Source organism: Pelodiscus sinensis, chromosome 32, assembly GCF_052426305.1.
Source record: "Pelodiscus sinensis isolate ZL-2025 chromosome 32, ASM5242630v1, whole genome shotgun sequence".
Lineage (NCBI taxonomy): Eukaryota > Metazoa > Chordata > Testudines > Trionychidae > Pelodiscus > Pelodiscus sinensis.
Genome location: NC_143083.1, coordinates 6,517,641 through 6,539,719, shown reverse-complemented (window position 1 = coordinate 6,539,719; position 22,079 = coordinate 6,517,641). Strand labels below are relative to the sequence as shown.

Here is a 22,079-nt window from a genome sequence, read left to right as displayed (position 1 = left end):
CATCTGGTATTGGCCATTGTTGGAAGATGGGATACTGGCTAGATGGACCTTTGGTCTCACCCAGTATGACCCTTCTTATGTTCTAAAGACATTTCTTTGCAAGTTGCAGTTCTTGGGGTAGAACTCTTAACCATAGGCCTCAGTAGCCCATGAGAGTGGATAACTGGTTCAGAGAATCAGAAAAGTATGTTTCATGTCTGATATATTCATAGAGAAGAAAAACAGAACTCATGCTCCCTTCCCTCACCTCCAGACATACGCAGCAGTTACACATGGGCAGCAGTTGGCTCCTGGGAACTGGTGCATGCAAAAGGCCAGTTTTTAAGCCATCTCCCTGCACGTACCAGGAGCCTGTGTGTATCTGTGAACATTGACTGATGAGGCCAGGCTCATCTGTTAATCGTGTATATCGTTATGCTTTCACATCCCTGGTGGTCATTGCTTGTTTTAAAGATTTAATTAAAATCCTTTTTACAGCTGATCAGAGGAACTAGAGCATCTAGACTCTAGGGAGGGAGGGTGTAATTTCTTCCTTAAATCCTTCAGCGCTCGGCATTCCTGTTGTAACAACAGATTGCAGTTACGCCTTTCCCTTTTTGTAACACTCTGTGTCTTTCATCCTGTAGGAGTTGTTTGTTGAAACCATAGCCAAAGATGCTTATGTGTATGCTCAGCAAGGAAAACGGAAAACTCTGCAAAGGAAGGACTTGGGTAGGGAAGCTGTTTTTGTTACGCTAATCTTTAACTATAATGCTAGTAGATTAAAAGATATTTCCAGCTGATTCCATGTAGCTTGTGATTTTTGAATGTGTAGATGTGAAACAGTACCATCTTGTTCCCAGGGATGAAAAGAAAAAAATTACCTTCTGTGAAATATTTCACTGTAAAACATTTCTGCTACAGACTCCAAAATGAATAAGCCTCTTTTTAAAAAAGGTTATTGTTGAAGTTAAATGTTGATGTGTTTAAAATATTTCTGCATTTGTATTTGCTTATATATTCCAATTATTTTCAATTCACTTTGTTTTACAGATAATGCCATTGAAGCTATTGATGAGTTTGCTTTTCTGGAAGGTGAGTTTCTGGTTGGTTTAACTTGCTTACTTTTTGCGTACAGTATCTCCATATTGGCAAAGGGAGATCATTAACACCGATCATTTACAGATTTTTCTCTTTTGACTAAATGGGCTAATGGCTCAACTAAAAATGTTTCATTTGTCTTAGTAGCATTTGAAATTCAGCATTCAAATCACTGAAAAGTGAAGTGGAACATCAGTAATGAAATTCCTTTGAGGGAGATTTGTTCCTAGTATTTTGTGATCTGGTTAAGCTTTGATAAGTTACAGCATCTTCCCATGGCTGCTTGCAAACTAACTTCCACTGTTTGTTCACGTGCACCTATGGTGTCTGCCTTTGCCCCTTAGTGATTTTCCTTTTGAATTTCTAGGTACTTTGGACTGATCTGACCAGGAAGGGCGTTACCTGAAGAAAGGGTCTGCAGAGTAGGGTGTCCCTTGGAAGACATATGGCATGAGATTTTCACATTAATCTACATGAATTTTAGTGGATGGTGTCTCTGTTCCCTAGACTGCTTTGGGAATCTCAGCCAAAATGTATTGTAAAAAGTTCAAGTTGTGATAGTTCTTTATTTAAAATACATATATTTCATACATTTTGTATGTAATATGACCTCCACCTCACATTTCAGAGCCAATCCCAGACTTCCACTGTGTGACACAGCAATAGCTTGGAATAGCAATGCTGTACTAGCATCTCTCTTAGAATTCTGTGGTAATAAAAAAGCATTGAGGTTGGGGTAATCCTGCTTCAGAAGCCTGGTGGTAGGGTTTTTTTTTTAATGGAGATGTATTTCTTCATGTATATGTCACTCTCTTGCCAAATAGAATTAAATGGTTCTTGACTACTGGGTATAATAGTTTTGCTTCTCTGTGTATGTATTAAGAAGGGGGAGGGTGGGGTGCATGCACACATTCATGCATACGTTATAGGAAATATTGGCCTCATAATGGGATGCATAATGTAACTTGGCATCTCATTGAACTAGGCAGTGTTGTGGAGGGGACCAGTTGCAGATTCATGGTTGAGGTTGAGTTGAATTTTGCACCTTTAAGGGCTTTAGCCTCTTTGTATAGAAAATAGAGCATTAACCTTCCTAAAATTACAGCAGTCTTTAAGCAAAGCAGTAAATCCATTGATTAATTTGGGAATTAAAATTAATTTAAAAATGGGTCTTTTAGTTAAAGCTCACTAATCTTGTCTGTAGGTAGTGTATGAAGAATTTTCACATAGAATTAATAGTAATTTTTCTCTGTCACTCCTCAAAATCAAAGGTTTCCTCTGCAGCTGAGGCTGAAGAATACTTACGACAGAGAATTTGGAGTAGAACTGCAATTTCAAAATGGCTGCCGCCACTTGTTAGGGAGACAGAGGCCACAAAAACCCTTGAGCAAACATGGCGGCTCCTAAGAGATTTTCCCTTAGCCTGCTGAAGCATATGTGGCCAACGTCTTTCCTGAAGGCATCTTGGCTTCTTCACGCTTTCTGGGAACAACTGGAAGCACTGCACATTTTGAAAAGGATTCTGAGGGTAGCCCATGACCTCAGTCCCACTGAGAACAATAGGAGACCATTACCATTTGGAAAAAAGGATAAATCTTTGGGAGTTGCCATTAAGGAGAAGATTTTAGGTACTGGCCTCATCTGACAGATAAAGTACAGATTATGAAAAATGATGGCAAAATAACACAATTATTTAAAAAATAGTTACTTTTCAAAGCAACTGATTATCTGCTAAACAGGGAGAAGATGGAGGGGGAATTTGCATGACAAGAGTGGACATGGCAGGGCAGCAACAGAGCACTGCCAAGGCTTGATGCTGCTCCAGCACTGTAGTAGGGGTGACTGGTGCTGCTCCAGTCCCATGCACCTGACCTTCTGGCAGCTGGGGACTACTGCTTCAGTGGCCCTGGGACTGTAAATTCTGTGACTGATCCATAGCCTTACATATCAGTAACTTAGGGTAAAATACATCACTAAGATGTTGTAAATATTCCCATTCTAAACCTGTTAAACCCAGGACATTTACAATTAACATATTTGGACTTGTTTTATCCTTAATCTTACAAGACAGAAATGCAGAGTTAGGGTACCCAAACTACTTTAACTCTGTTTTGTAGTCACACCATTGCAGTGTTTAAATATCAGTTTAATCTAATCTGGGACCACAACCTCTAACACATTAGCAACATGCAATAGCCACATCACTAGAATAATTCCCTTCAGTGCAATTACAGATAGTAATTTTGGCTTCTTGTGTCCCAACCTCTCACTGAATTTCCTTCTACCTAAAGCTAAAATAAGCGAAGAGAAGTATAGTAGCTTGCTGCACTCCCTTCGCACCCTTAGACTTAGACTGAGCTAAAGTCCATATTGAATAAATGGTGAGAGTTGTCTAGGGACTACAAATTGGCCATAAAGCAAATGAAAGTAACAGAGTTGTGTAACTTGCAATGATTTACCATTCAAGGGGTGTTCAAAATGTGTGTAACTTACATGTGTTTGGTATTGTGTGGGGACCAATTCAGACCTATCATAACCAAGTACAAAGAAGCCATTCAATGCCGAGGGTGGTCTGAGTGTAAGATGAAGTCTGGTATGTGTGCTGCTTTAAAATGCATCTTAAATCTTCCTGTCAGTTACTTTTCCTGCTTCATCTTCCCCCGAGGGCCTGACCTCTATGCCATTGAAACCCATTTCTGCCCTCAGGAACATGGGTGTGAACAGGGCCGGCTTTAGGAAGTGCGGGGCCCAATTAGAACAATTTCGACAGGGCCCCACAGCAATTTTGGTTGAGCATGAAAAAAAAAACCCAGCAGAAAAAATGCCCCACCAACACCCCCCCCCCCCGTGGCACCCTCCTGCACTAAACTCACACCTCCTGTGGCACAGGCAGCTGACGCACTCCTCGGGCTGGCAGGGGCGGCAGATTTGTATAATTTTTTTGTGATGCCCCATGAGCCACACCCCCTGAACTCCATTAACTATGCCCCAACTCCCATTAGCCACACCCCCTGACCCGAGTTAATCAGGCCTCTGGAGGTAACACGCTCAGGGCAAGATGGACACATGACCAGAAGTAAAAGGTGTCATGTCACCCCTCTCGAAGAACTTTTCCCACCATCCTCCTACCAACAGGGATTAGTTTGGCCCCCACCAGCTCCCCCTTATGCAACTATCCTGCACTTGGATTAACCCAATGCGTGTGACATTAACTCGGGGGCAGGGAGGCTGGGGAAGTGTTCCCTCTAAGGCTATGTCTACACTCGCGGCTTCTTGAGCAAGTACAGCCGTTCTTGCGCAAGAACCCACAGAGGAGCCACACTGCCTGCTTGCTCTTGCGCAAAGAAATTTACAGTATGGCGTGGTAAGAGCGGGTACGCTCTTTTCTAACAGGTGTAAGCTCTCTTGTGCAAGAGGGCAGTGTGGATACTCAGCAGCGTTTTCTTGTGCAAGAAACCCCTATGGCTAAAATGGCCAGTGGAGCGTTCCTGCTCAAGAGAGCGTCCACACTGCCACGGATGCTCTTGCGCAAAAGCACAGCTCGCACATGGCAGTATGGACGTGTTCGTGGGCAAGACTTCCTTCCACCAGCCCTTCTCTCCCCCTTGTGCCCACTCCTCCAGTAGTCCCACTCTGATCATGTGAGCTACCCCCCTCCTCATCCCTTCTTCTAACACCTCCCTCTACACATCTGCCCTGCCTCTCTCCTCTGGTGCTGGTTCCTCCTCTCCAGGTGTCTGCCCTTCTGCTTCACCCCCAGAATCCCCTGGCACCAGCACCTTCCCTTACCCCTGCACCCTCCTGGTGCCTCCCCTTTCCCTCACTGCCCCTACCACCTTTGCCCTCTTTTTCCCTGATGCCCACTCATAGACTCATAGACTTTAAGGCCAGAAGGGACCATTATGATCATCTAGTCTGACCCCCTGCACAGTGCAGGCCACAGAATCTCGCCCACCCCTCTTAGAATAATCCCCTCACCTATGTCTCAGATATTGAAGCCTTCAAATACTTTGAAGGCCCCAACATGCAGAGAGTCCTTCAGCTGTGATCTGTGCCCCATGCTACAGAGGAAGGCGAAAAACCTCCAGGGCCTCTGCCAATCTACCCTGGAAGAAAATTCCTTCCTGACCCCAAATATGGCGATCAGCTAAACCCTGAGCATGTGGGCAAGGCTCACCAGCCAGACACCCAGAAAGTTCCCTATAGCAACTCCTATCATCACCCCCACACCACCTTCTGCCCCCGTTTCCTCTCATGCTCCTGTGCCCTCACATATGCTAGCCTTCCTCATCCTCACCCCTTCTTTCACGCTTTCTCCTAGCACCTCCTCCTCCAGCCCCCAATGCCCTTCCCCTCTCCTCTCCCAGCGTCCCCCTCCCACTGACACCTCCCCTCCTGCCCTTTTCCTCATTGTCTGCACTTGGCCCCCTGGCATTTTTCTCTCCTGTACCCTGTCCCTTTGGAGCCTTACCCTTTCTTCCCCCTCTCCCCTCCTCCTCTGTACAAGCCCCTTCCTCTCCCAGCCCTTCCCCTAGTTTTCTTCCTCCCCCTCTACCTCCGCACAAACCCCTTCCTCTTTCACTCCTTCCCCTTTCTTCCCCCTCCGCATAAGCCCCTTCCTCTCCCAGCCCTTTCCCTTCCCCTACCTTCTGCCTTCCACTTTGAGGGGTAGGAGTCTGCGCTCTGTCCCTGGACTTCGAACCCACAACTCAGCACCCAGCAGTTTTAAAATCCCAGGCCGTGATGTTACGTCATGCCCGGGCATCTCCGTGCCCACCTGTTTGAGCACACCACGCATGGCAGTAGCAGCCTGCAAGGGGGAGCTCAGTGCCAGTTGCACATGGCAGGAACAGGATGGGGTCTGGGCCGGGGGAGAGATGCTCTGGGGCCGGGGTGGGAGGACGCTCGGGAGGAACCGGGGGACCGCTCCTAGCAGGGCCTGAGAGACCCAGCTCCAAATATTGGTGGAGCATGGGCACTATGAGCCCATACAACTCGCCACCCATGCTCGCTGCCCATGGCGCCCAGCACACTTCCGGGTTCAGGGTGTGGGGCCCGATTCGGCTGAGGAGTAACAGTTAACATCTTTACCTCAATTTCCTTCATCTCTCCAACCGGGGTTGAGGTCTCCTCTGGGGGCTGCTCTGGGGAGAGATCCAATTGCGCCTCCTCTTTCTGGGAGGGTCTAGGGTTACCCATCACCACTAGACATGTCTTCCATCTGTCAGTCTCCACAGGGTTAGGTTCTAGTTCCCCACACTTTTAGCTCGACAGCTATTCTTTTGTCTCCCTTGGGGTAACCTCTCACCTTTCCCTGAGGCTCCTGTCTCTCTCTCTCTGGTGTGCCAGTCCCAGTCCCGACCTATCACCACCAGATATGGTAGCTGGTCCACTACCCCCATCTGCTTCCACTAGAATCTGCCTCGCACTTCCAGCAACACCTGGGATCCTGGGTAGGACTTCTAGTCCCCATGGATGCATTCTAGCGTTACCTGAGCTCCGAGGACCATCCAGTGCAGCCTCACCAGCCCCTTCCGCACTAGTGAGTGGGCTGACGCAGAGTCCATTAAGCCTCACCGGGCCTTTCTCCTCACCTTCATCGGGACAGTGAGCATACTCTGCCTCTTACCAGGTCCTCCCACCTGAGTCCACCCACAGAACCCCGCATACCCACCGTCCATACTATCTGGGCAGTCCCGCTTCCTATGCCCTGCCCTCCTGCATGGCCATTGTGCCGGCCCCACCAGGTGCTCCTTGCGTGCCTCCTCCCTATACCGGCCTTTCCCAGAAAAGGCTCCTTCATCTTCCTTTCCAGGTCCTTGTGCCTGTAGGGTCAGCCTTCTCTCCAAGGAACCTCCACCTCAGACTGCTGACTGCTGGCGGACTGTTTCAGGCTGGTGGTGATTGACTCCCACACAGATATTCTCCAGCAGGGCTTGCAGCAACTGCCCAGCTACAAGTGTGTCCATTATTTCCCACACCATTCTTGTCTCCGGCCTCAGCCAGTGGGTTGCCTAATCTGCTCATTTCTGGACAAACACCCGGGGCCTCACTGCTGCTGTCCATCAGGCTGACTGAAACTTCTGGTGATATATTTCTGTGGATAGACTACCTGGTCCAGAATGGCCAACCTCACTGCCTCATTGTTTCAGGCTTGTTCATCACTCAAGACCATGTAGCCTCTTCTGCCAGGTAAGGAGCCAGAAGTAGGGCCCAGGTAGCCCTCTCCCATCTGGCGCCCATGGCTAGCTGCTCAAAGGTCCCCAAAAAAGCATCTAGGTCATCTGCTGGCCCCATTTTACAGAGTTCCAGGCCTGATGGTTGGGTGCCATCCCCTCCCCTGGGACTCACCATTTGCTGCAGGAACTGCTGCTGCACCTTGCTCTGCTCCTTAATAAAGTCCTGCAGGCTTTGCTGCTTCTCTGCCTGCCAGGTTAGCAAGGCCTGTCTCTCTGCCTGGTGGGACTGCTGTAAACTCTGCAAGGCCTGCTGCACCTGTTCTTGCTGCTTGATGAGCCACTGCAAGATCTCCTCCATCTCTGGGCCACCAACTACATTTGCTGGCACTGGATCCCACTCCTAGCACTAGGGATGTGAAAGGGTAACCGGTTACCCAGTAAGCATCACCCTTAATGGATGCTGCTTACCAGGTAACAACCATTACCTGAGAGCAGTCTCATGGGCAGAGAGTCGGCAGTCTTGTGAGGGGAGGTTAGAAGGGGAGGGCTGCCAGCTCCCAATCAACGCAGGCTTGCATGCTGGGAATCGGCATCCTTGTGCAGGACTGGACTGCGGCAGCCTTCAAAAGCTGCCAATTCCCAGCATGCAAGCCCGAGTGGGCTAGGAGCCAGCAGCCCAGCACAATATTGGAAACAGCTGGGCTTAAGCAGACTCTGCCTGCAATGGGGGCACCAGTCTAGGGTTGTCAGATGGTTTCAACAAAAATACCGGACACACTTGACATTATCTCACAATCTACATTATGTCTTATTTAGAAAATATCCGACATTTATATTTTCTCATTTATATTTTGTCAATTTGTTTCCCGAAGAGAAAGTTCAAATACTGGACTGTCCGGTTCAAAACCGGGCACCTGGCAACCCTAGGTGCCAGTCCCACCCAGTTGTGGTGGAGAAGGGGTGGGGGCAAATCCAGTCCGGCAGGCTGGAATGCCCACCCTCCCACACAGGCGGCTTAGCCCCATGGGATACCGGGAATTTCCCAGTGGGCCATCGTTCGGTGGGCCGTTGTGTCCACACGCTGTTGCCCCTCACTCTGAGCAGCTCTGCATCTGTGCTGTATGTGGCATGCAGAGCCCAACCCACCCCGCCGCCTGCGCCACATGCCGGACATGATGCAGGGGGCAGGGCTTGAGGGACACACAGGGATGATGTCATGGGGAGGGCCATTCTCAACCCATTTCCTGGGCCTATTTTGATTGCCATTACGCTCCTGCCTGGCCACCACTATTTAATCAGTTACTGTTAAACTTAAAGTTGAACCAGTTAACTAATTAAACGGGATTTTATTGCCTACTGCACACTTTTTTTTATTTGTTTGTATTCATCCTTTGTAACTTGACTTCTTTTCTGCTTTTTGTAGGACTCCTTTTTCATTTTTAGATCATTCAAGATCTCCTGGGTAAGCTATGGTGGTCTCTTGCAATACTTCCTGTCTTTCCTGCGCAGTGAAACAGTTTGTTCTCGTGGCCTTAATAATGTCTCTTTGAAAAACTGCCAACTGTCTTCAATTATTTTTCCTCTTAGTCTTGCTTTCCATGGGAACTTACCTACCAATTCCCTGAGTTTACTAGAGTCTGCCTTCCTGAAATCCATTGTCCCTTTGTGGGTGAATTGATTTTACTTTGATGCCCAACTATGAAATCAGCTCCAGGATTTTCAACCTTCAAAGGCTGGGAATTTTCAGTTTCAAAGGCGAACATTTCAACAGAAATTGGGTTACAGTAACAGAGGTGCTCAGCACATGTCATAGGGAGCATCCTATTGTAACTGAGTATGGTAAAATGGCATATAAGCCAAAGAAAAAAATGCACTCTGTGCCATGTTGGTTGACTTTAGACTTCTGCCCGGTATGGCATTCCACTAGGGGGCTCTGTATTTCAAGGATCCCATCTGTGTGCCTCTGCATATGACAGATAGATGGAGTACACCCATAACTAGGGATGTAAAATCCCATTTAATTAGTTAACTGGACGGCGGGCAGAGGCTGCTCCAGCACTGGGGTCACTAGCTCCCCACCTGCATGGGCTGGGAGTCAGCAGCCTTGCACAGTGGCGGGAACACTGCCAGCTCCCAGAATGTGCAGGCTCGTGTTGGGTGGAAGTGGCAGGTGGGGGGACGGACTGTTTCTAGGTAACTGGTGATGCTTACTGCATAACCAGTTACCTGTTCACATCCCTACCCATAATGACTTTTTTCTATCATTCTTGCCCCTGTGGGTACAGAAAGGAGATTGCAATCAACGCATACATCCTGAGGAGATTTCTGGGAGTCCAGTTGCAAGTGACTGTGACCAGGGGGAACAGACATCAAGGTACCATCTAATCAATCACCTGTTTAACAAAGGAGACTCCAGTCTATCTCCATCCCTGCCCCCAAGTGTAAGGCATTTGCAAATCCTATGGCCCATTGCAGCATTCTTTCTCCTCTGTCACAGAAGCAAAGGTCAGCAGGATCACGTAGGATGGCCATTTCATTTTCCAAGCTTGTAGAAGATAGCAAGTGAAAAAAGAACAGTCTTTGTGCACACCACAATCTGTGCCCTCCCTCCCCACTTCCTGCCCCAACTTGTGCCACTTGACCCTGATTTGTACTATATGCCCTTTGCTATGAGCTTTCATCCGTGCAACTTCTTTCTTCTCTGTCTTCTCAGCTCAGGGCTCTCTGCTCTGCAATCTCTCCCTCACTGCAGTTCTTGCTGGCTTGCGTTTCTCAGGCTAGGGACCTCTGTGAGATACAGAACCTCACAACCCAATTGACTTTGCTCAGCTACATAACAAAGTGGGACCCTGCCTGCTGGGTTTGTGGCCTCTTCTAGACCAGGCAAACAAGTGCTTTGTGGGGGTGAGGAACTGTCCTGCTTGTTTTTACTGATCATGAAAGAAAGGACAGAAAGAAAGGCCCAACTACCTGCCTTGAACTGCACTCCAAAGGGAATTCTCTCCAGATATTTGTTTACTAAAGAGCTAGAGTTTGTCTGAAGTCTGGTGTGGAAAAGAAACAAAAGCAGGTTATCTCCAGATAAAAAACCATTGAATGCAATGAGTGAAGCTGAAGAGCTTGTGTCCCTTTTAATCAGACAACTTAAAAAATGACTCCAAGCTACTGAGAGCTTAATTAGCTGGAACTGGTGGTGAGAACAAAGGCCCCCTGCAGGAGAAATCCCCCCCATCCTGCGGTGGAAAACCTGCCATTTGCAAGTAAAGCTTTGAAGTGTGACTGGCACTGTCTCTCCCAGACAAGTTGGTGATGAGATTCCATTACTTCTCAGGCCCCTTTAGTGTTTATTCAGATCACAATCTTGACAACATATGTCAGCAGTATGCAGACCCATTTGTGTCTGTGGCAAGTGCCTTCTCCCCTGCTAAGGGAGCTCTAGGTATAAATATCTGAAATAGGAGTCCCGGAGACAATTCAGTGTTTTCAAGGTTGCAGCTATGATGCATCTTTTACTGGCTACTGTGCTTCTGAGTGGCTTCTGTATTCACAGCTTTGTCAGTAAGTCTCATTTCTCTTTTCCTCCTATGGTTTTTCGTGCACTGTGTGGTCATTTTAAGGAGTAAAGGACTTGTGAATGAACAGGGGAGGTGCTAAGGTCAAGTGTACAATTATTTTGCTAGCTGATGTATTCTTTACTAGGGAACTAGATCATCTCTGCTTGACTGCTTCTGTATAGTGGTGAGGTGATTGTCAGACATTAGCAAATAAGCTGGGGCTTCATTCTGTCACCCTAAGTAAAGTGAGAATGAGAATTGCCAAATCAAGGACTTAATTAGTGGTAATTAATGAGTGCCTATATGAAGTCTGGCTGAAACAAAAGACAGGACTATGCAGCACTTTGAAGTCTATCCTTGCTGTGGAGTAACAGTGGAGATCTAATGGGTCATCTCAGTTTTTTTTATCCTGCTTATTCCTTAAACCAGAATCATACAGTTAAAGAAATGAGATCTGTATATCTTCTGCTTTAAGCTTAAACTCCCCTTCTAGCTAAAGAAGGGGGCAGCTCAAACTAGAACGTGGTGGTCTTAAGCTTTACATTTTGTAAGTGTAGGTGCAGGAGCCATGAGCAGGCAGAATGAAAGAAAGAACTTGTTTGCAGAGAGGGGCTGCTGTAGGAGGCACAGCCATTCGGTGTATATTGGACACGGTAAGTGAACTTCTCCTTTAGGCTCTGGGAAGCCACTTTTGAACTTTCCCATTCATATTCTATCATCAGTGTCCCTCTGGCCATTCTATGGATGCTTGTAGAGACTTCACTGTCACATCAGCTCCAAAGAGCTAAGGTCGGAAGTCAATAAATATAATGGTGACACCCCAGGACGTGCTGCCTAATAAACCTCTGGGATGTGGCACTCCTAGCAAGATCCTTAAAAGCCTAATGTTCACTTCCATAACCAGATAATAAAAGCACATTTCACAAAATGATAATTAGTGGGAAGATTGGCTAATTGGTTATCATTCTAATTAGCTTCATTTTCTGTGCCAAATGTATTGAACTTTATCTCGGGACATTTGTATCTTTTTGCATTTGAATCAGCTCAGAAGCCGTTTTGGTCCTATGCTATGCAAGAGGCATGTTTGGGGAAGGTCACAATTTTTATTGGACCATTATGCAGCTTTCTTGTACAGTGAATACAAATTAGGAAATATATCAATTTACTATATTAATTAGGAAAATGTAGCTATTGAAAGTTGAGTATAAATAGTAAAAACCCCTTTATTTTCAATTTAAACCAATTTTTACCAAAAAACCTTGAGTTTTACAAAATGTAGTTTTCTTTTTTTCTGATTTTTCACCCTACTTTTATATCATTCAAATATATAAAAAATATCTAGCTGTAGTAGGAAAACCCACGGAAGGCTGTGTTTCAATAATACATTTGTCTGTGTGTATATACAAAGGTGCCTGTTGAAATAAGGCTAGAAGATGCATACTATAAAGCAAACAGGCACATAGCAAGCTCTGAAGTGCATGTTACTGCTAAATCTCACACCCACCACATATGCAGATAATAGTTTAAAAATCTGACACACTAAAATGGGAAGAAAATTAAAATCTGTATCAGAATGCATTACAGAACACAAGGAAGTATTCTAAAGTTTAAAAAAGAGTAAAGGATGAGCTGCAAATGGTGTGACCCAATTATTAAATGTAATATGTATAGGTTAATAGTTCTAAGTCTACAAAGTACAAACTGTTTATTCAAATGAAAAGTTTTATTTAAGGATTAGAGATACAATGTGTATTGTTTTTTTAAATGCAAAGGTAGCATTATGTTTTGAGTTCTCTTAGTTCTGCACATTGAATTCCATTAATCACTTCCCCCCCCCCCGCCCGTCCTTCCATCCAGCAAAATAAACACTGATATTTACCCAGAAAAATTAATCGTTTTTTCCACCAAGTTTCACCTATTTTTGTTATTGTAGTAATAAATACCAGTACATTCCAGGGAAAATTTAAATTGAAAATGAAGGGCCTTACATATAGTCTTGGTTCTATCTGCAGCTAGCAGAATACAGTGCAAGAGCCTTCCTAAGCCAGCTTCAGATGAGACATTTTGACCATAAATATTATCAAAGAACTGTTTCTAAAGAACAGGACTAGAAACCTGCAGAGTATTTCCAGCTTTGCCATAGTTCACAAATGTGACACTAAGCAAGTAATTTAGTACTCACGTGCCTGTATCCCAAGGCATAATACAAGAATGAGCATCTGTAACACAATGAGGGCTGTGAGAATTAATCCCTCAATACACGGCTACATTTCTATCACTATCCTCAGGTGAAAGCACTGTCAAAGTGCATAAGAGTATCACAACCAAGTTGAGACAAGCTTTCTTCTATGGCTTGAAATATGGTGCCATGGCAGACACTTTATCTGACATTCTTGTGGCATTTCCAATCTGCCTCCATCTTTTTACAGCACAGAGAAGTCTAGGACCAAAAAGCAGAGTGTGTACTGTTGTAGTTCTTCTGGACAGCTCTGGAGATACTCTTGCCTGCTCCCTTTTGCTCTACTGAGCAGACTGCTTTTATATAGACCCTCATAATTACAGCCACCTCCGAAAGCTTCAGTCATTTTTGTTTCTTAATATGCTTTCATGCTTGTTAAGAGCATGTTCATGTTAGTGACTCATTTAGAGGTCCTACCAGGCTTTCTATAGTGCATCCTACTCTGTATTTAAACTTGAACCAATTTAACTAAAGGTGTGATTTTAGACAATGGCGTTAAAGTGATGGCAAACACGGTGTGGATGTTCTTAATTCAGATTAAAACTGGAGCATATCAATTTATGTTAAGTAGATGCTTTATAAAATTAAACTAAATTGATACAAACCTGGTTTAAACTGAACTAGCACTTTTGCTGGTAAAAATTTGTCAGTCAGGGGGGTGTGAAAAAATACTCCTGTTTCACTTACTAAAGTGCCAGTGTGGACAGTGTGCTATGTTGGCAGGAAACACCAACATAGATGCTAATTTGGGGTGGTTTAATTATGCCAGCAGAAAAGCTTTGTCCCACCAGCTCAAGTCTGTAGAGTAGACATAGCCTAAGAGTGTCCACACTATGGCCTGTTGTACAAGAGACAGTTACAACGATTTAGTTAAGGTCCTGTCTGGACTTACAAGCTTACAGTGGTATAGCTGTGCCAAACAAGTCTGCTGACTGGGAGGAAAGGGGTGAGACTGTAGCAAAGGGAGTAGTTGCCCCGGGATCTGGATCACTGCACCAAGCTCTTCCTGTGGCTCTGTGAGCAGGGGGCACTGTGGTCCATGTGGCATGCAGGGCTGGCTCCCCAAGCGCACCTCTTCCATGGGAGGCCCTACCCCTTCCAGGAGCCTAGAGCCAGACCCCCCCTCTTCCCCCCTCCCCCCGCCTTGCCCAGGGGTCCCCTCAGGCTGTTGGCTCCCGGGGTGTCTTCTTCACACTCCTAAGCAACAATATATAAATGCTATTGAAGACATGATTTGTGTGATTTTAAACTGCTGCAAACTCCTGTGTGGTACAGCAGGCTTATTGAGGTTCAGCCTAATCCTGTGGAACGGTTTTATTTTTACTGAAGTAAAAATGTCCACTCGTGGGGTTTGCACTGATTTGATTGGATTTTATTTTTAAACCAATATAAAGTGAAACAGAAGCAATTTTGAATACTGGCAAAGTTTCTGGAGAGAACTAGCCAATTTTCGGAAGTTTTTCTAGGGGAAACAATTATTAGCTGATAATCACTGGTGTTTCACAGACAAGAAATGCCCAACAAAAGTGTGAGACTTCTTCATGTGGTGTGAGGACCAGCTGGAATGCTCCATTTGCCCATGAATTAGAGAGTTTACTCAGACACCGCTACTATCTTGGTTAAATAATTCAACCACAATAGAACTTCTTGCATTCTCCCTTTACTAATATGCAGACTAAGGGATTCTCCCCAAAACACTGGTGGTCTTTGTCACTTCTCCTTAAAAACTAGGTGACAGAGACATTATCAGGTGATTTCCTGTTACTGCGACCTGACTGCTTTTATAAAATATGCTACAGCAAATTTACTAATTCTGCTATGAAGTACAGCATCATGGTCTGCAGTCAAATAAATGGCCACATTATATTTGTGTGTGTTTTGTTCTTTGCAGAATTAGGCAACCATGTGGACTGGGGTTTCCTTCACTTTGTCAGCACTTAGATTAGAGGCACGGATCATCTTTTCATTTCCTGTTTGTATAACACCTAGCACAATCCAGTCCTGGTCCATGACTGGAGCTCCCAGGCACAAGCACGATACAAATAATAAGTACAGTAGTAATAAGTTCTACATTCTTTAGGGATTCTGACTTTATCTTTCCTATGTTCACAGACATCTCTGGCAGTCCTGTAAGTCTGGATGTTGGGATGTGCAGGTCCCACTGTTTATCCCAAAAGATAAATTCATACCAGTCCGGATTTCCAGGGCTTTCCAAACATTCCTCTGTGCTGGACTTTCTTAGAACTAAAAAGGTGAGAAATGTGTATCCCTGTAATGGCAGCAGATTCATGTGTTGTGTTTTTCTATATGCTCCTAAGCAGATCTCCTGTTCATTTAACATATTGTCCTGCTACTCAACAAACAATTGAGTTAAATGAAGCTTTATCTACAGTTCTAAAATTAAAGCAAAGTGGTGGTAGCGCCGCTATGACAGTCTCATGAGGGGAGCCCATTTACTCTGGCACTTTGCAGTGCTGTAACTTGCTGCACTCCAGGAAGTTTTTTTTCCAACCTGAGCCAGAAAGTTGCAGTGTAGGCTTAGCCTGAGTTACAAGAAAGTAAACTATTTGGGTGTCTCGTTGGGTGTCAGACACCTGCTGTGCGAGAGAGGGATCCAGAGCTCAGTTGTATATGGAGATACACTTGTCAGGGGTAGTCTAGCGAGTACTTCCTCTTGCCTCAGAGTGTAGGGGGCTGGACTAGAGATCCCTTTGCAGTGTTGCCAGCTCTCATGAGAATTATTTTTTTCCTTAAATCTCCAGTTGCAGGACTCAAGTGAATGTGTGATGTTAATCTTAATTTTTAAAGACAAAAATTAAGTTTATAGCTGTGGAGAATGCTTCAAAATTTGACCCCAGTGCAGTGTAATGGCTCAGAAGCAGAAGGCAAATAAAGACTATCTAGTCTACTATATGTACACAATCTCATGATTTTAAAACCAGTCTCATACTTTTTGGTGAGCCTGATTCATGATTTTTGGACATTCGGAGTTGGCATTACTGCTTCCAGTCCTACATTTCTATGAACCTGCAATATTTCCTTCATTACAGACAATCATATAATACTAGAACTGGAAGGGATCTCCAGAGGTCATTGAGTCCAGTCCCCTGCCCTCATGGCAGGACCAAGCACCTCTATATCATCCCTGATAGATGTCTATCCAACCTGCTCTTAAATATCTACAGTGAGAAAGATTCCACAAACTCCCTAGGCAATTTAGTCCAGAGTTTAACCACCCTGACAGTTAGAAAGTTTTTCCTAATGTCCAACCTAAACCTTCCTTGCTACAATTTAAGCCCATTGCTTCTTGTCCAATCATCAGAGGCCAAGGAAAACAATTTTTCTTCCTCCTTGTAACACCCTTTTAGATACTTTTAGACCGGTAAGTCTAACTTCAGTACCGGGCAAATTAGTCGAAACAATAGTAAAGAATAAAATTGTGAATCATGTAGAAGAACATAATTTGTTGGACAAAAGTCAACATGGTTTCTGTAAAGGGAAATCCTGTCTTACTAATCTATTAGAGTTCTTTGAAGGGGTTAACAAACATGCGGACAAGGGGGATCCAGTAGATATAGTATACTTGGATTTTCAGAAAGCCTTTGACAAGGTCCCTCACCAAAGGCTCTTGTGTAAATTACATGGCCATGGGATAAGAGGGATGGTCCTTTCTTGGATTGAGAACTGGCTAAAAGACAGGAAACAAAGGGTAGGAATAAATGGTAAATTTTCAGATTGGAGAGGGGTAACTAGTGGTGTCCCCAAGGGTCAGTCCTGGGACCAATCCTTTTCAACTTATTCATAAATGATCTGGAGAAAGGGGTAAGCAGTGAGGTAGTAAAGTTTGCAGATGATACCAAACTGTTCAGGATAGTCAAGACAGAAGCAGACTGTGAGGGACTCCAAGAAGATCTCACCAAACTGAGTGATTGGGCAACAAAATGGCAAATGAAATTTAATGTGGATAAGTGTAAAGTAATGCACATCGGGAAAAATAACCCCAACTATACGTACAGTATGATGGGGGCTAATTTGGCTACGACAAATCAGGAAAGAGATCTTGGAGTTATCGTGGACAGTTCTCTGAAAACTTCCACACAATGTGCAGCGGCGGTCAAAAAGGCAAATAGGATGCTAGGAATTATTAGAAAAGGGATAGAAAATAAGACCCAGAACATCTTACTGCCCCTGTATAAAACTATGGTACGGCCACATCTTGAATACTGTGTACAGATGTGGTCTCCTCACCTCAAAAAAGATATTTTGGCCTTGGAAAGGGTTCAGAAAAGGGCAACTAAAATGATTAGGAGTTTGGAACGGGTCCCATATGAGGAGAGGCTAAAGAGACTGGGACTTTTCAGTTTAGAAAAGAGGAGACTGAGGGGGGATATGATAGAGGTCTATAAAATCATGAGTGGTGTGGAGAGGGCTGATAAAGAAAAGTTATTTATTAGTTCCCATAATAGAAGAACTAGAGGACACCAGATGAAATTAATGGGTAGCAGGTTTAAAACTAATAAAAGGAAGTTCTTCTTCACACAGCGTGTTGTCAACCTGTGGAACTCCTTGCCAGAGGAGGCGGTGAAGGCTAGGACTATAATAGAGTTTAAAGAGAAGCTGGATAAATTCATGGAGGTTAGGTCCATAAAAGGCTATTAGCCAGGGGATAAAATGGTGTCCTTGGCCTCTGTTTGTCAGAGGCTGGAGAGGGATGGCAGGAGACAAATTGCTTGATCATTGTCTTCGGTCAACCCTCTCTGGGGTACCTGGTGCTGGCCACTGTCGGTAGACAGGATACTGGGCTAGATGGACCTTTGGTCTGACCCAGTACGGCCGTTCTTATGTTCTTATGTACTTAAAAAACAGTCTTGTCCCCCTCTCAGTCTTCTCTTTTCTAAACTAAACAAGCCTTGTTCTTTAAGTCTTCCCTCACAGGTCATGTTCTCTGGATCTTCTCCAGTTTTCTTTCTTGAAATATGGTGCCCAGAACTGGACATCCAATTGAGGCCTAGTCAGCACAGAGAAGAATGGAAAAATGACTTCTCATGTCTTGCTCACAACATTCCTGATGTTTGATGGATTTGGGGATCACTTCACACCCCCTCTGCCCTTGCAACCTAGCACTGATGCCGGTGCTTTAGGACACTTTTGCTCTCCACTAGGTCCCAGTAATTAAAAACTTCTTTCCTGAGCTTGTCAGTTCTCACAGGTGGGAAGAGGCCAGGTTCATTGTATTGTCTGGGTCAATAAAACTGACAGTCACTGAAATGGGTTATTTGGTGTGGTATTAGCCTCTCTCTACTTGGCCACTGGGGCTCTCCTTCCATTTGTGTAAAACACTCTGTGACACTTCAACCAGGACAAAGAACCCCCATTAAGAAAATAGAAAGAGCCTTTGCTGTTAAGGACATGTCTACACACAAAATTTGGAGAGTTTTAACTGTACAGCCGCTCCCCGACTTACGGCCACCTCCACTTACGACCATCCGCATTTACAACCAAAGCGGTCATAAATGCGGATCCGAGTTATGAACGGCGATCCACGCTTACGAACATCGCGGTCGCCATGTAACTCTATGGGATCCAGGTTACAAACAGTTCGAGTTACGGACCAAGTGTTGATCCGTACTTGGAGAGCAGCTGTATTGGTATCAGTAAAAAACATTACAAGCCCTTAGAGTGAACACTGTGATCATTAAATGTGCTCTACGCCAGGACAGTTATTCCTGTAGAGAAAGGGACAGTATTTATAAGCATATTCTCCACTCCGCTTTCCAAGTCATGAATTAAAATATTGAGTAGTATGACAACTTGGATAGAGTCCTACAGGACCTCACTAGATATGCACCCCCATTTTAACAGTATAGCATTGATAACTACTCTTTTGTAAGACTTTTCAATCAGTTTTGCCTCTGCCTTAGAAAAATGTATTTTTTGAGTATGTCATGGGGAAGTATGTCAAAAGTCTTACTAAAGTCAAACCATGTCATGTCTACAACTTCCACCTTGCTGCTAGACCAGTAACTCTGTCAATGAAGAAAATTAGCTTGGTTTAGCATGACCTGTTCTTAACATATCCATGCTTGACTATAGCTTATAATCAAGTTATCACTAGGTGCTTACAAATTGATTGTTTATTAATTTGTTCCAGTATCTTTCCAGGTAATGAAATTTAGGCTGACTGGTCTATAATTCCCTGAGTCCTCTATGTTCTCTCCCCACCCCTTTTTATTTTAAATATTCCTGTTACCTTGTGACTGTTCTGTGCAGCAGCAGGATAGGCAGGTGGAGCTGCCTCTGTCAACTGGAGCAGAACGTTCCTGCCCTTTGGATTCCCAGTGTGAACCCACCAGAGTTCACGTGGAGCGGGTACTGCTGTTTGAAGGAGTGCAGGAGGTGGAAGTGATTGAAACCTGCCAATGTAGCGCAAACCCAGAGGAGTGTCTCCGTCTGCCATCCCTGAAAACCTTCTTTCCAGACACCCCCTTGGAGTTCACTGTGGATGTAGGAAAGTGCTCCAATCCATCCCAAGCAAGAGGTATGGAAAAAGAGGGGACAGTTTTCCCTCCTTATCTCATGGGGCAGACAGGAGGGGGAGATGAGATGAGGAGGCGAACACAAGGAAGGAATAACTTGTCATATCTCAGGGCTGGAATCAGCATCTCAGATGCTACTATTGCAACCTAAGAATGCTAGATGCAATCTAAACTCTCCTATGCTACTTAAACATGTCTGACTCTTGGCTAACCCAGAGAGTGGTTCCTATTACCTGGAATTATAAGGCAAGAAGGGCGTATGGATAAGGTATGGAGCTTTATGCTGAGGACTTTTGGCTTCCAGTCGTATCTCTGCAGTTGACCTGTAGTGTGACCCCTTGACCACCCAGTGCCTGAATGCCCTCTTCTGTAAAATGGGTTCGATACTAATTCTCTCCTTTGTGGGTTGATGTTCCTTTTGTCTGAGGATAATTTACATGGAATGCCTGCAGCACTAGTGTGCTAAAGGAGGGGCCACACACCAGATGAGATATTATAATAAGTGAGTATGTTTCTAAGGTTTTGTCTGCCCTGCAACGGTGCAACTGCAGTGATACAGCTGTGTCACTGTAAGGGGTCTCATGCAGTGGTTCTGTGCAAACAAGAGAGAGCTCTCCTTCCAGCATAATTAAACCACCCCCAACCAGCAGCAGTACTATCTCTTGCTGAGTGACGCTGTCATTTCTGTGGATTTTTTCACACCTCTAACCAAAAAAAAAGTTTTGCCAACAAAGGCCCTCGTGTAGACAAAGTTCATGTTTGCAGATGATATTGAAGTGAAGGTTGAGCAAATGGTGACGGTTGCCAGATGGTTTCCACAAAAATACCGGACACACTTGACATTACATCACAATCTACATTACATCTTATTTAGAAAATACCGGACATTTATATTTTCTCATTTATATTTTCTCAATTTGGTTCCTGAACAGAAAGCTCAAATACTGGACTGTCTGGTTCAAAACCAGACACCTGGCAACCCTATCAACAGTGCACCCCTCTTGCAAAGGAGTGGGCAATAGATGGCTAGTACATTTCACTAGGGACAAAGGCCAAGTAATTGGGATAGTAGTAATGAACCTGTCTGGGAAATATACACTAAATGGAGTGCTCATAAGGCATAAGTGTATGGGAGAGAGGGTTGCTAGGGAAAAACCCTGGAAACTCTCACTTTAGAACATAGCTATAGAAAAAAAAGATTAAAAAACAATCACAGGGCTTGTCTAGTAGGGGAAATTGACCAGAATAAACTGTTTTGGAATAGACAGAATTTATTCTGGAATAATTAGCCTGCTCTGTGTGCACTAAGTGATGTTTGATGACACAGGAAGAATTCAGATTCAGAATGGATCTGCCTCTCCCAAACAAGTTGTGCAAAGAAGATACGTTATGACTGTGAGGGTTCACGGTAATTGAGAAGGTACTGAGACTGGTTTGGGATTATGGGATAAGTACAGCAGGTGGATGGCCCTGCTAGAATCAGTGAAACAATAGCTTAATGTTTCAAAGTCACATTGAAATAAAAGGAGTACTGTTTACAACAGACTCTTCCTGGAGATACATCAAAGTTTGAACTTGTAAGCTCAGTGCTGAAAGCTTTTAGCTTCTGCTGCAGGAAATAAAACAGTCCCAACCGGCTGCTGTGAGCAGTAGCAGATGCATGAACCGAGCTGTTCAGGAAACAGAATTTCCATTTTGCAAGAAATTCTAATATTTCACAATTTCCTTTCACCCTTGCTTGGAATGAAAAGCTGAATTTTCAAAATTTTCCATGAAACTAAAATGACAATATTTTATATCAGACACATCAAACCTATTTTATCAAAACATTTCATTTAAATGAGGTTGAAAAGTTTCAATTGAACTTTATCATTTATCAACTTTTCTGCCATTTTATAATTGATAACATAGGATATAAAGTGAAATTATAATGTCTAAACAGAGTTGTTACAATAGCATCTTATTGAAATGGATAGGATCCCATGAAACATTTCCATTTTTATCAGCTTTCCTAATAAATATCTTATATGGATCTGCCACTAGAGAGGGATGAATACCCACTCTCCATGTATGGGATGTGCAAATGGCAGCAGCACAAAAATGAATTCAGAGAGATTTAGAAAACAAACATACAGTTTTTAAAAAATATATCAGCATTCCTGTACTTAGCATTATAATGCCTAGCTAATTTAGGAGCCTAAATCTCATTTTGAAAAGTGATTTAGGCATATAGGAGCCTACATCCTATTGACCATCAATGCGATTTAGGTTCCTAAATGTCTTAAGTCCCTTGAGCTCCTAAATCAGCTAGGCATTGCAGTATTGAGTGCAGCAGGGCTTAAATACTTTAAAAAAATCTGGGCCAGAGTCAATGGCATAATAATAAGAAAAGGTGGGACATCTGGGTGTGAAATGTGCATGCTGTTCAAATGCTCTGAACTGAGGGGGCCTGTGTAGTGAGTCCAGTATGTATGTGATCTGGCCGGAGGAC

General features: G+C 44.2%; 1 protein-coding gene across 5 annotated transcripts in view; it reads left to right on the top strand.

Annotated features, from left to right (window-relative positions):
- LOC102453510 (bone morphogenetic protein 2-like) overlaps positions 1–22,079 on the top strand; it is a 45,510-nt gene that overhangs the window by 5,342 nt on the left and 18,089 nt on the right. Inside the window, exons 1-6 of one of the 5 annotated variants that reach the window (XM_075903122.1) lie at positions 2,365–2,708; positions 8,683–8,721; positions 9,545–9,633; positions 11,371–11,466; positions 15,165–15,304; positions 19,323–19,590. In XM_075903122.1, the coding sequence (XP_075759237.1) occupies positions 11,382–11,466; positions 15,165–15,304; positions 19,323–19,590 (493 nt within the window). In that variant the 5' untranslated portion in view covers positions 2,365–2,708; positions 8,683–8,721; positions 9,545–9,633; positions 11,371–11,381. Of the gene's footprint in view, positions 1–626; positions 712–1,032; positions 1,075–2,364; positions 2,709–7,201; positions 7,273–8,682; positions 10,818–11,370; positions 11,467–15,164; positions 15,305–19,322; positions 19,591–22,079 lie in introns of those variants that run through there. The other 4 variants (XM_075903119.2, XM_075903118.2, XM_089774939.1 and 1 more) reach the window with 4 other exon arrangements.